The following is a 13,007-nucleotide window of genomic DNA, read 5'->3' on the forward strand; positions in this document are numbered from 1 at the left end:
TTAAAATTTTAAGGTTTAAGAAGCATATAATGTGGTAGCTATATGTATGTTAATATTCTTATATGTGTATTCGTACATGTGTATTTTTAATATTACAAAAATTGATTTGGCACTACAGACGATTGCACGTTATGATTATAATCAACTTTTTTATTATAAAATAATTTTCTGTGTGTGTGTGTGTGTGTGTGTGTGTGTGTGTGTGTGTGTGTGTGTGTGTGTGTGTGTGTGTGTGTGTGTGTGTGTGTGTGTGTGTGTGTGTGTGTGTGTGTGTGTGTGTGTGTGTGTGTGTGTGTGTGTGTGTGTGTGTGTGTGTGTGTGTGTGTGTGTGTGTATGTGTGTGTGTGTGTGTGTGTGTGTGTGTGTGTGTGTGTGTGTGTGTGTGTGTGTGTGTGTGTGTGTGTGTGTGTGTGTGTGTGTGTGTGTGTGTGTGTGTGTGTGTTAAATTATTTCTTTACAAATCTCTGTCTTGCCAAATTTTTAGTTCAGTTTATATTAGTTTTTCTGCATAATTCTTTCACCATTATCGCGTATTTCATGTTTCCACCATTACTCGAAGTACAGACAAATACGAAATAGAAGCTTTTAGGATACTCATGTAAGTTGACAAATTTATCACAATAAATTGTCCAGCTCGCAACAAGACGGGAGATTCTGTCCGCATAATGATGAAGACTAAGTTTTTTGTCAGATCCGCAGGAAGGTTGTACCAAGCATTTTGATAAATTGAAAGTCCGATTTCTTCCATCTGGGATTTCAGGTAATCCCCGATAAAACTATATAGCGTTAATTGAAATAAGAAAGTACTCTGCACCATTGCACTTTTTCCTGCCATAACAACGTCGTTGACTTTCAATGCTAGAATAAACTGGAAACCTGTAAAAGAAATCACTTGCTTAATAGATCCTTATAATATAATTATAACTATTTTTCGTGTTTTACGAAACAGTAAGTGATAAAATATATTTACCCGTTATACACAATTGTATACTGATAATAAATAACTGAATTAGTAAGACAAAATTAATTGTATCGGCAAGTTGTCTGGCCATTTTTATTAAATAGCTGTGCCTTTTAATTAGCGCGATGAAACGCTCATAAACCTTAGGTCTTGTAACATCAAATTCGATAAACTTGGCTTTCAAAACTTCCACTTGACCGCAAACGTGCAGCGTAATGTTAAGAAACATAGAGTCGTTACCTTAATAGAAAAGGAACTGATACATGACGCTGTAATATTATGTTAATGTTAATTTATAGAAGATAGATATTATAATATTCGATATCGCTATTATTTCAAAAATATTATTTTTAAAATTATTTAAAATACATAATGCATCTTTCTTTTTACCCAGTAGATACGTTCCGCGTAACTATAAAAATTGGATTATTTAAATAAGTTGACTCATCGTCAATTTTCGCAAAAACCGTGTCAATTTCAGTATTGTAATAATATTGTTCATAATAGAAAAAAAGGTATTATTGAACAACGCATTATTAAAAGATTATTAAAAGAAAATTAATAAAAGATTCCGATGTGCGGAATTTTATGATTTTGCATTTATAAAATTTTCTAAATAATTATATTATATTTCTAAATTATATAACACAAGAAATAAGCAAAAAAATCAAACAGCAAATATATTACCGTGATTAGAAGTACTTGTTAGAATAAGCGAAATAGCCTCGATGAGACATAAGAGCCTATACACGCTTGTTGAAGTATTGAAGTACCCCAAGGCACATCGTGATGGTACTGGATAGTCTAATGCAGCGTCTTCATTTGTTAAGTTTATTTGCTTATTTACATTATCACCCAGAAGAGGAATTAGCGCATATATTATACAACTAAAGTAAGAGAAACACAGCATGAAACAGCAGAGAATTCTTCCTCTAGAAGCATGTTTTCGCATAATGGCCCGCTGTTTTGCATTTTCAATCATCAGATAATCATCCACAGCAGAGCTGTAATTGTTAGTCAAATTTCTTGCGTAAATGCGAAACCATACTGTCTTCAGCATACCAAGAATTCCGCAACAGATTAACATAAGGCTGTCTATGTTCTGCTCGGCATCAGTGCAGCCCATATAGAGTTCGATGGAAGGCAATATCACCATTAGACTCTGTTGGTATGTGTAAATTATATAATTTTAATGTAAAATTTAGTGTGTCTAAAAAAAAATTGTCACGATTCTATGTATAATTGTACATAGAAGTATTACACAAATATTTTGATGAGTTTTATTAAAAAGATGCTAGAATAAACCAGCCTGATTTTAAAATATAAAAAGTACATATTTATATATTTAAAAAAATTTTACTACATATTTTTTTCTCAAAATAACGAGACAGCAAACGATATTAAAATAATAAATGATAAAAATTGTACGTAGCATTAATTTTTTCGAGCTAAAGTGTAAAACAGCAAAACTTGATATCAATGAGAATTTGCTTGCCATCTTGAATCATATCATTTATCTAGTTTGTTTCTCTCGGACCAATTGTAAAATAAGCGATGTAATATACATCTAGAATGAGCGATTTATGTTATATTTAAGTATGAATGAACAACAAACAGACATGAAGATTTTAAGAAGCACAGTTTTTGTTAGCCAAAATTTCCACGGCTTACGATCGTGCTCATTTACGATCCACTCGATGTTTTATTATCCCTAGAAAGAAATGTTTCACTGCCTACGTTGTCAATAATGGGACATTTACTGTCCAGAAATTCAAACACTCGATGTTGCCATTGCGAAGTTTTGTTTTTCAGGACAATGCGCGATGGGGAGCGCGGTGGCAGACGTTTTACTTATATATGTCTTCGGACTACGCAACGAGGATCACTGACATCGGAAAAGATGCGTACCACGCAACAGGTGGCAAAGATGCATCGTAATAGCGAATAGACGTTATAAACTTGCAGTGGCCAAACGCCGATGGGCCACGTTAGCAATTTGAAGGGGGTCGTCGCGTATGAGACATCGTCTTTCCATCGTTCATTCGCCATTGAGTCGAGGTAATAACTGTAACTGATGCCAATGACTGATGATGATGCGTTTGGTACATAGACGTAATGCCTCTCTTCCGATTCATTTTTTATTCAGCTGGAAACGTATACCCCTCCTAACACATCATGATAAAACGTAGAGAATTATCCCTAGAAAGAAATGTTTCACTGCCTACGTTGTCAATAATGGGACATTTACTGTCCAGATGTTTGCTTTCACGTACATTTTACGTTATTGTACACGAATTTACATGACAACTTCCCCTAAGTCGTCTTTCACCGAGCAACTACTTTTTATATATTGCACAAACTGTTAGATAGAGCCGTATATGTATATATCTATATTAAAATACACACGCACATTGGAGTACGCATGAAAATTCCTCTTTCTTGATTAAAGAGGCAATTTTTGTAAATTAATATTAATTGATACTAATATAAATTTTAATTTATATATTAGTATCAATTAATATATTATTTAATTTAATATTTTTATATATTATATTTAAATAAAAAATAAACTTATAGGTATTATTTAAGTTATTATATATTTTATTATAAAAATAAAATTTATAAATTATTTATAAATTAATTTTATAGAATTATTCCTTGGTAGATTTTTTCCAAGTGAAACAAGCTGGGCAACTGTCGCGCGTAGCCCACCAATCAAAAGCGCTTCTGTTTCGCGGAAGTGGGCGAGGTCACGATGTATTACATCATGGTTATGTCGACGCTCGTCACGTCAAAACAGTCAAAACACCTGTAATGTAAAGTGAGTGAGGTAAACAATAAGCAATAAACAACATACATGCGTCTGCATGCTCAATAGGGACACGAGCCGGACGAAAACGGAGTTCTGTTTACATGTTGAAGGTACACGTGACAGTCAAACGTTAAATTGCAAGAACGGGATGAGAGCTATATTAATATTCGACCATCTGAACGATGTGTTATTTGTAAAATGCAATAAAAAATTTGCGAGTCACATTGTAAAGCTGGCGAGGATGCAGGGACTGCTCGACGACGATAAGGTAAATTTATAATTTTGAGGTTTGATCGCAATGACATAATGATTAATTCTGTGAAGAAGCTCACGACCTCCTAGAATTGTATAGTTGTTTTCCTAGATATTTGAGAAAGAAGGAACGGAAAGATTATTAAAAAATTATTCCAATGTGGGCAACGAGCATTCGTACGCAATAGATCAATGTTAATTCATTAATGAGTAACAATCATTTCTTGTAGGATACCATGCATTTGGAAGATTCAATGCCGAGTCCCAACGTCATAATGCAATTATTTTCACCCATAGTCACCTCGCAACATGTGATGGCTTCGCAGTTCGGAAACTCCTATACATCTATGAAGTTCCAGGATGGAACCAACATGGTGTTCGACGAGTACATTGGCTATACCTTCATGCATATCGCTTCAAAGGAGGTAGAGCTCATGAGACGTACACTGGGAGTATGCGTATCCATTGTACGACACGTGTGCGGTCCGGACATTGCAATGTTAGTATGGAACTGGTAGATTAGTTGATAGAATACAATAGATAACGAAGATAAATAATAAAGCAATTGTTAAAAAATATATATATAATATTTTGAATTATTGTGTGTGTGTGACTAGACGGCAATTGTTGGTAAAAATAGTTATGATAATGATTACAGCTTGCTAATTAATCGTTTTGCTTTGATCTTCTTTACAGATTGAAGACCAACTGCCAAAAGATGTATCTGGTATCTTCTCTGCTGGATGCGTGGTCTAATCTAAGAAACTGCGAACAAAGTATGCTGACAGAAGCGGTGGAGCAGTTGTCTGTGAATGCGGAAGTGGCATCTTCGGTTCTCAAGGTGTTGCACGACGCTTGCGACAAGCTAAAGAATTCGCAGCCTGAATTCAGCAACCTGCACTTGCTGCTCCTAGTAGGCTCCAAATTTTTGTCACTGTACTCAAGCAAGAACGCTCATGATCTGTGCGCTTCAGATATCTTGCTGATGATTCTGCTATGCTGGGTGGTGAATAAAAAGCGAGGGCACGATCAGTCGGAAAGCAGTGACGATTGCTGCGACAGTGACATCTTGATACCGGAGAGCAGCGCTTCGAAAAGCGACGATACAAGATTAAGCTTCGGAGCTAAGCTGGCCGCTCCTACTTCAGAGGACATTACGGATCTCTTTAGTAAGTTTTTGCTTTTGGTAATGGATATATATTTTTGTTTGTGGCATAATTGATAACGCTCATGTCAGTGGAGATTCTTCTGAGAATTTTTAGTGAACAAAGAAAAAACTCTTAATTAAAATAGATATGTTATAATTATCCTTCACTTGTAGGAGGTTCCAGGGAATCTTCTGTGAACGAAGGTCTTTCATCCTTAACTGACGATGATCTCTACAGCCAATCGCTTCTCCTCGGCTACCAGCATAACTATACGGCAAATGCGGTTCACATTTTCGAGTTATCGGATTCTATTAACTTGATAACAATCGTCGAGGCCACGAATCTTTCCATTTCTTCAGGATTATGCGACAGTTTTCATTATTTAAATCTGATAAACAATCTGCAGTTTCAACGAGACATCGATGAGTTGAAACCAGCCTTCGAGAACCTCGATATAGCGATTAAGAAAATATTGGAAGGAATTAAAAAGAATCGTTCTAACATCGGAAACGATGTCGATATGTGTCAGAAGAGATTGCAGGCCAAATGGGACTTTGTACGAAAAAAGTACAACGATCTTCTGCGCTCTAGAGATCCCGAAGTGGTCTTGCAGATCGAAGCCAATACTTCTGGCTTAGTAGAAACTCTGAAAGAACTATTGCGTTTGACCTGTTTCGACAGAAACTTCCTAAAACAAGGAGTTGATGTTCTAACAACGGTTGGCAGACTCGTGAGACAGAAGTTAGGCGATTTCAGTGACTTCCTGAAAGTCAAAGCTCTGAAGAACTTCACGCTAGGATCATATCCTTTTCTAACAAACTTGAAGAGGCACGACTTCTTGACTTTTTGCTTTCCTGAATAATTTTTAAAGTGTAAAGTTTGTGTTCTTCAAATCTATAATAATTATGTTAACATTATTATTTATTAAGTCTTAGCATTAAAAAATTGAGAAATTATATTGTCGGGAGAATGCATATTAATATGCAAAAATTTTTAATTATATGTATTCTTTGTTTAGCAGAATCTAAATTCTTTGTTTAGAAATATCTAAAAACTTTTAAATTGGCACATTACATATTGCACATGCAACTTTTTTATTTAATATGCCTCCTTAATATATATTATGTGTTTTTCCACAAGAACTTCCCTAACTATCAACAAATATCTTGAGGAGTTTCCAGGTCTAGTGCATTTCATCTACATCGACAGGAGTACTCACAGACTCGTGGCACCTACACTGGATTTCACGAGCACGGAAACGCTTGCTCTCACAATGAAAAAAGTGAGTTTTATCGAGACATTTTTTTAAGTTGGTTCTTTGAATTTGCCGAGATCTAAGTAAAATACTCGATTCTGATATAACTAAAAATAAATTGTTTTTATATATAGATTTGGAATATGGTTGAGCAAAGCAGAATGCATTTACAAGAGGGTCATCTATCAGTTATGTGGAAGGACACTACATTCAATTATTCCTACTTTCTATGGTTTGAGGACAGTTCCGTATGTGCAGTTGTATTATATTAAATATAATAATATATAAAAATAATTATTGGATTCTACCCGTTATTGCACAAATATTTTACGGATATTTTTATATAGAAAATTAAATTTTACATTACGAGACACTCTTCATTTTATGTGTCAAAGTAACACATAAGATGTAAAGTATATAATATGCTTTATATGTATAGATATATACACAAGTGGATATTATATTAACCCCTTTTCATATTTGCAGGGATGTTCACCACCGAAATGTAAGGTCTATCTGAACTATGTTATGAAAAATTTCCCAGTACCGGGTATACTTTGCGGAGACTATTACAGGTTTGTTACTTTGAAAACTACGTTTTTTAATTAAATTCTTTCTCTTTTGTGTATTTTAATCTACCATTAAACATTTAAAAATATATTTGATAATAAAATACATTTTATTATCCACACACACACACACACACACACACACACACACACACACACACACACACACACAAAAGGATCTTAATATTAATAAAATAGAATAAAGTATATAATGTCACGAAAGATTCATTTATCTAACTTGTTTTTTTATGTGCAGAAAATTAACTGAGACGTGTTTTCCAAAACTCTCGCCGAGCAAAGTACGAATCTACGAACTATACTGCGTACACTTAGGACTAACTACGTCGACTTGCGTCCTGGAACATTCTCGCAGACTGGCAGCCACCATCTGGGAAGTCACCGGGGTGCCGAACAATCTTGCGGATATATTCTAAAATCACATTCCCTTAAGTCAATTTTCAATTTTTATCTTTGTGTAATTTTAACTTGATTCCCTAGAATTTCTGAATTTCGATATACCTCGAATTTCAATGTTAAACTTCCATACTTCCTAAATTTTAAATTGTCTGAGTATCTTTTAAGGTAGGTACTCGAATTTCTGTGATATTTAGATTCCTAGACTCTTACACAGTTTCACAATTTTTGAATCTTCGTTTTTTTCGTGATATTAGTTTTCTTTTCTTCTCTCTTTGTGGCTGTAGGTCGTAAAAATGTTTTTTTTCCCCAAAAAATACGCGCGATAGAAATCCACAATTCCAATTGCGACATTTTAAATTTAATTTTTATATTAATCGATATAAAATAACAAATGTCAATAACTATGATAGATTAACAACGCTTTTCATTATTTATTTAAAATTTTGCTTGCTCTTTTTTTTATCACAATACTAGATGTATCCTGTTTGCAGTCAAAGAATCAACTAGGATATTATTAATTATGTAATTATATATTAACTATTGTTTTATTTATACAACACAAAATGAAATAACAATCATTTTGTGCCCTTTTATTTACAAAATGTCTTTAATAATTAGTGCATACTAACTAAAAGCTTACACATTTTGTAATAAAACATGTTGAACTTCGTACATATATGTAATGGCACAATAAACAATATAAACCAAATGACAAATATGAAATGAAAAAACGAAATGGGTAATTAATCTTTTGTCGACCCTTTAATTAAGTTTTCGAATTTTTCCGCAAAATTTAAGGCACCTATAAATAGAATAATCGATTCAAAAATCGCTTCTAATCGCCGTATTCTCCCTTCAAAAAATTCAAGCGCAGTTTTCTTCATATTTCTTTTAAATTTATTAAACTCTGAAACTCTTTCATCTTCTTCTCGACCATCTTTTTTCAATTTCTTCAAAATTTCTTCAATTTCTTTGGATCCTACGCTTTTTATGAAAAAGGAATTTCTCTTTTTTTTCCTTGTATTCTTTCAAATCTTTAAAGTTTTGAACATCTGAAGTTTGAGAGATTCTGAAAGCCCAATTTTTTCCAGGTTTTGATTTCTCCACTCAAATGTCCAATGGCGCCACTGTGTTACATTTATCCGGACTTCTCTTTTTTACTACCTGGTTGTAAGACCTGGGATAAAATTAAGTACAATTGAAATAAACAAATGTATCTATTTACATCAATAAAATTTTATTCGTTATCCATTTGTTGAAAACTTGGAGAGAAATTTTTTGATCTCGTCAAAAGGAAATCAATTTTCTCATATATATAGGAATTTTTTTCCTTTCAAATCTTTATTTCTTTCACTCTAATTAAATAAATAAAAAGTGTTTCTCCTGAATTTTTTTGTTTTTAAATCAGTTCTCATTTAAAAAAAAAATGATACTTTTTTAACGATCTTGTTGTCCCTTTTTGTTCTTCCTATTTAATTTTCTTTGCCCCCAGCCCCTCACCTGAGAACAGAGGAGCTAAGGGATACGGCAGCAGAACACTCGGCGTCAGAGAAATCCTGTTCCGGAGTGATACTTCTCTCCCGGGTGGAATGCACCTGGGGTGTACCTAGACTACGACGTACTTTCTTCATTCCCGGCATGAATTCAGGATTACCTCGACCGCTTCCTCTACCCCTACCCATACTTGTCTCGCTACCTTCCTGGCAGATCGACTCGGTGATAATTTCCGGAATTCCGGGACGCCTGCTGTTAGCAAAGGGGGATTTTTGCTGATGGTTGCTATCTTCTTGCGGGCTGCTGCGTCCTAAACGGCGATTTTTTTCCTGGCTTACGATACTTTTAGCGATGCAGGCGGCGGTATTGCGGCACGGTGTCCGGCTATTAGAGGTAACTGGCTGGGCCTATAGGATAATATTTTATACATTAAGATTAACGTCTGTTTTAGAGTTTGTAATTTAGAACTTGTAACAGTAATCTAATTGATTAATTGAAATATTTAACAATAAAACATAGAAAAATTATAGAGAAAATTGTACCTCTATCATATCTTCGATAAACGGAATCGATTCAAAATTGAGTGAAAAAAATGTGTAAATTGAAAAAAGGTGCAATAGATCTAGAATATTCCATATTTAATTCAAGTTTTTAAGATGACATACGCAGGACGGGGTGTGTTCCCTTTGGAAACGCATTTCATCTCCAATTTTCATCTCATCTTTCGTCGAGGAATCGTATTTCTCTGAAAAACAATTCTCCCTGCTTGCTTTAGAGGTCCTTTCGTAGCTCTCACCGTTCACCTTCGTTTCTCTGGTCAATCGCTGCGCTGCGATCTTGTCTTTCAGTTCGCGCACTTGCCTCTCCAATTCGGCCACTTCCAGGTCGGACTCGCACACTTTTGGAATCAGTGACATCAGGTGACGTTCGGCCGCCTTCTGGATCATCATGGCGGACTCTAATCCACTTGTTCTCGTCATGTCCAATCTAAAGAATATATATCTAATGAGTCACCAACATAATTATATTGTACAATGTTGAAACACTAGATGATTTGGAAATTTTAGTTTTACAAAACATTTTTATAAAATAAATATTTTTCTGATAAACTGCTTATTGATTAGATTTCATACTTTACATAAAAAAAAAACGTCAATTATAAAAATAATTTATTCTGGGAAACAAAAAATACAACTTGATACAATAATCTAATAGTTGCTGCGTTAATAAATGTTTACTCACCTCAACGATTCTATCAGTTCGGTGAAGCCATCTGGTGCGCGCGTGGCTTTTCTAACAGGTGTTGGCTTATAATCTGAACCATCATGTCTGGATGCATCGTCACCCAGATTGTTTATTCTCAGAGGAATCGGCTCAAACATCCTAGTACAAATTGCAAGTCAAGATATAATATAAAGAAACCTTCGTCGCTCGTTTATTTCTTCTCGTGGCATATTAAAGTATTTTTACTCATATATTTTACTAAATATTTTTTATTAATAGTGCTATTCACATCTTAAACAGTTGTTTGTACAAAAATTACTGACAAATTTTATATTAATATTTAAAATAAAGAGTCAAATCAAAGATTGTTTTACGAATAAAAGGTATCTAAAGGTAATTCTAAATTAAATTCTGCGATATTTACCCTCGGTTATGCCTTAGGAACACATGTCGAAACTTGTGGGTGCCGTGTGTTTCGGAGGTGGAGGCGTTGAGAAGGCAAGTGAGGAAGAAGTCTTCCCTGCAATTGTTCCCGGAGAAGTGCGAAGCAAATTGCTTATGCAGTATCTTGTCCCTCATCGTCGGCATCAAGCTACTAGTATTTCTGCGGAAGTGGAACCAACCAATAACCTGCTTGCTTTTGTCACGCACAAAATCCTTCAATTTCTCCTTGTTGACCCAGCCGGTGGAGTCGTGTAAAAGATCCACCAGGGGACACGTCACAATGGTCTCCACGTCTGAAAGTGTTTGCGGCGTTTTTAATCGAATAAATTACAACAATAATAATAATAGAAATAAAGGCCATTGCATGTAACAAAGTTTTAGTTATAATCGTAAGGCCGTAAAAAAAATAGATCAATCACACTCGATTATTCTTCGAGCTCAAGTCGAATAATCGACTGTGATTGGTCTATTTTTTTTACGGCCTTACGATTATGACTAAAACTTTGTTACATGCAATGGCCTTAAGAGTAACAGCAACAATAACAATAATAGCAGCAATAGTCATAATCAAGGCGTGAAAGTTGATAAGGTTTTATCATCAATTATCTCATTCCGGTTTACATTATTAGACCGATTAAGTCTTCCTGACAGACGCAGATAATAGAAAAAATATCTAACCATTTAAATTCAATTAAACTATGAAAACAACCGAATATCTAAACTTAACACATCTTAATATGGCTTTCTCTTATCTAAAAAGTATCATCAAACTGATATCCACCAATTACGTGTGTGTATGTGTGAACGTTACTATTTAAATTTATAATTATATACTCTATAGACACGTAGCAGTTTCTATTAAATAATTACGCTCCTCTTGCGTAAAAATGCACGCCAGTTTTCTGCTTTAAATGTTAATATACGATATACTTGTTTTAACAAAATTAAGATTTTTAACTTGAGTTTATGACTTCACATATAAGAACTTTCGCATTTATAATGAATAATCGTTGAAATAAATCGTTAAAATAAATCGTTAATTGAGCCACAGATATATTAATTAATTCTCCAGCCTTGACTATTCCAGATTTTTATTCATTCGTCGACAGAAAACCATGCCACCTTTTAACACTTCACCGTTCGTCCCGCAAAACGGAGTAATTTTTAAATCTCTTTATAAATCTGACTTTACAGTAAAAAAAAGCTACCGAATACTCTTCGACTCTCGAGATAGAAAAGTACTTTAAACATTCGTAACGTGCACTTTTTATCTGCACCTCCTGCAGTTAAAAATGGATTTGTCCCCATGTCGAGGTGTAACTTCTGCACTCGAACGCTCTTTTTCTCTCATTTTCTCTTTCGTTGTTTACACGAAAGACACGGATTATCGAGGCGACTATACTCACTAATGTGAATCTTGACGGTCTCCACTTGATTGTCGGAATCGGTATAGGTCTTGACGATGAATTCGAGCACCTCCCCGAGGAGGAAGCCCATCTACAAGAATTATACGTAACGTCAGTTTCTCTTACCGTTGGCGAGCGTAGCGCCGAGAGGTTATACGACAGTGGAAATACCGTCCGCCTTCCAGGGACGGGGGTTTCGCACGCAACGACGGAGTCGTGAGAATTTGTTAACAAGATCGATATGCGATTCGTTTTACTTACCTGCTCGCCGACGCTGCGCACATTTTCGTAGAACAGCAGCGAAAGCGCCGCGCCCGAAATAGTGACGAGCAAGTCGCCGTCCGCCATGTTGACGACGATTGGCCAACTCTGACTCGTGACGTTACACTTTACAGCCGTACGGAGCCGTATGAGCCGTAATGCACTATGCGCGCACAGTCCGCAGTTCCGCAGGGTGCAGCAATGCAATCGTTGCACGATTGCGTTCAGAAAACCGGAAAATATGCGTCTTATGTAATTCAATATAAATATATGTAATTGATCGTTTTTTTTTTTTTTATATAATGTATATACATATTTGAATGTGTGTAAATTATTTCCTATTTAAATCATTACGATACTCCAGTTACTCCATAATTTCTCAAATAAAAAAAAAAAAAAAAAATTGTCAGAAGTGGGATTCGAACCCACGCCCACAGAAGTGGACTGCGACCTGAACGCAGCGCCTTAGACCGCTCGGCCATCCTGACTTCGTTGATGCTCTGCTCATCAGGGCCCAGTCAGACTGAGTCAGACTCAGACTCGAATGAGTCGCGCGGTCGAATGACTCAGGATAAAGTAACTTTTTGGTATTCGATGATTTTAACAGGTGCGAAAGGCCTCATCTAAGATCCCGAGTGACAAAAAATATCGGGATGCCTAAGAATTGCAGTGTAGTCTCTCAAGGCGATTACTGACTCCGATTTAAATACAATTGAAGATGTATGTAAGAATCGTCGAAGTTTCGGAGTAAATTTGAATGAGTA

General features: G+C 35.2%; 3 protein-coding genes and 1 non-coding gene across 8 annotated transcripts in view; 1 reads left to right on the forward strand and 3 right to left on the reverse strand.

The window, feature by feature from the left end:
- Positions 1–379: 379 nt before the first annotated feature.
- On the reverse strand, positions 380–3,436 carry LOC143895922 (odorant receptor 13a-like). Its single transcript, XM_077403415.1, has 4 exons — positions 2,870–3,436; positions 1,649–2,123; positions 971–1,201; positions 380–876 (listed from the first exon to the last, which is right to left on the reverse strand). The coding sequence occupies exons 1-4, from the start codon at positions 3,008–3,010 to the stop codon at positions 536–538; spliced, it is 1,188 nt and encodes a 395-aa protein (XP_077259541.1). The 5' UTR covers positions 3,011–3,436; the 3' UTR covers positions 380–535.
- Positions 3,437–3,636: 200 nt separating this feature from the next.
- On the forward strand, positions 3,637–8,260 carry Hps1 (Hermansky-Pudlak syndrome 1 protein). 4 transcript variants are annotated; one of them, XM_077403381.1, is made up of 9 exons: positions 3,637–3,791; positions 3,884–4,041; positions 4,256–4,524; positions 4,722–5,194; positions 5,347–5,973; positions 6,310–6,455; positions 6,563–6,676; positions 6,915–7,003; positions 7,254–8,260. In XM_077403381.1, exons 2-9 carry the CDS (start codon positions 3,922–3,924, stop codon positions 7,429–7,431), a joined length of 2,016 nt encoding a protein of 671 aa, XP_077259507.1. In that variant the 5' UTR covers positions 3,637–3,791; positions 3,884–3,921; the 3' UTR covers positions 7,432–8,260. The 4 variants fall into 4 exon arrangements, with proteins under 4 accessions (XP_077259507.1, XP_077259508.1, XP_077259506.1 ...); XM_077403382.1 differs by having other exon boundaries at positions 3,667–3,782; XM_077403380.1 differs by having other exon boundaries at positions 3,687–4,041; positions 5,347–5,974; positions 6,335–6,455.
- The window catches only part of LOC143895906 (BRISC complex subunit FAM175B), a 29,512-nt gene continuing 24,430 nt past the window's right edge, over positions 7,926–13,007 (reverse strand). The window contains exons 2-8 of one of the 2 annotated variants that reach the window (XM_077403386.1): positions 12,244–12,490; positions 11,983–12,073; positions 10,557–10,869; positions 10,151–10,291; positions 9,574–9,895; positions 8,915–9,315; positions 7,926–8,591 (exon numbers count right to left, since the gene is read on the reverse strand). In XM_077403386.1, the coding sequence (XP_077259512.1) occupies positions 8,522–8,591; positions 8,915–9,315; positions 9,574–9,895; positions 10,151–10,291; positions 10,557–10,869; positions 11,983–12,073; positions 12,244–12,490 (1,585 nt within the window). In that variant the 3' untranslated portion in view covers positions 7,926–8,521. The remainder of the gene's footprint in view (positions 8,592–8,914; positions 9,316–9,573; positions 9,896–10,150; positions 10,292–10,556; positions 10,870–11,982; positions 12,074–12,243; positions 12,491–13,007) is intronic. The other variant, XM_077403388.1, reaches the window with a different exon arrangement.
- On the reverse strand, positions 12,648–12,731 carry Trnal-cag (transfer RNA leucine (anticodon CAG)). The gene has a single exon. It is a non-coding gene; the product is annotated as a tRNA-Leu (tRNA).

Source organism: Temnothorax americanus, unplaced genomic scaffold (genome assembly GCF_048541705.1).
Source record: "Temnothorax americanus isolate GAGA-0224 unplaced genomic scaffold, ASM4854170v1 Scaffold17, whole genome shotgun sequence".
Lineage (NCBI taxonomy): Eukaryota > Metazoa > Arthropoda > Insecta > Hymenoptera > Formicidae > Temnothorax > Temnothorax americanus.

Bases quoted from the DNA above. Each gene is read 5' to 3' on its own strand.
- LOC143895922 (XM_077403415.1), bottom strand. From the start codon at position 3,010: ATGGCGAATGAACGATGGAAAGACGATGTCTCATACGCGACGACCCCC. The intron at 2,124-2,869 runs GTACGCATCTTT...ACATACCAACAG, and splicing joins TCTTTGCCACCTGTTGCGTG to AGTCTAATGGTGATATTGCC. The intron at 1,202-1,648 runs GTAATATATTTG...TTTTCTATTAAG, and splicing joins AACAAGTACTTCTAATCACG to GTAACGACTCTATGTTTCTT.
- Hps1 (XM_077403379.1), top strand. From the start codon at position 3,829: ATGCTCAATAGGGACACGAGCCGGACGAAAACGGAGTTCTGTTTACAT. The intron at 4,525-4,721 runs GTTAGTATGGAA...TCTTCTTTACAG, and splicing joins TGCGGTCCGGACATTGCAAT to ATTGAAGACCAACTGCCAAA. The intron at 5,974-6,309 runs CATATCCTTTTC...TGTGTTTTTCCA, and splicing joins GAAGAACTTCACGCTAGGAT to CAAGAACTTCCCTAACTATC.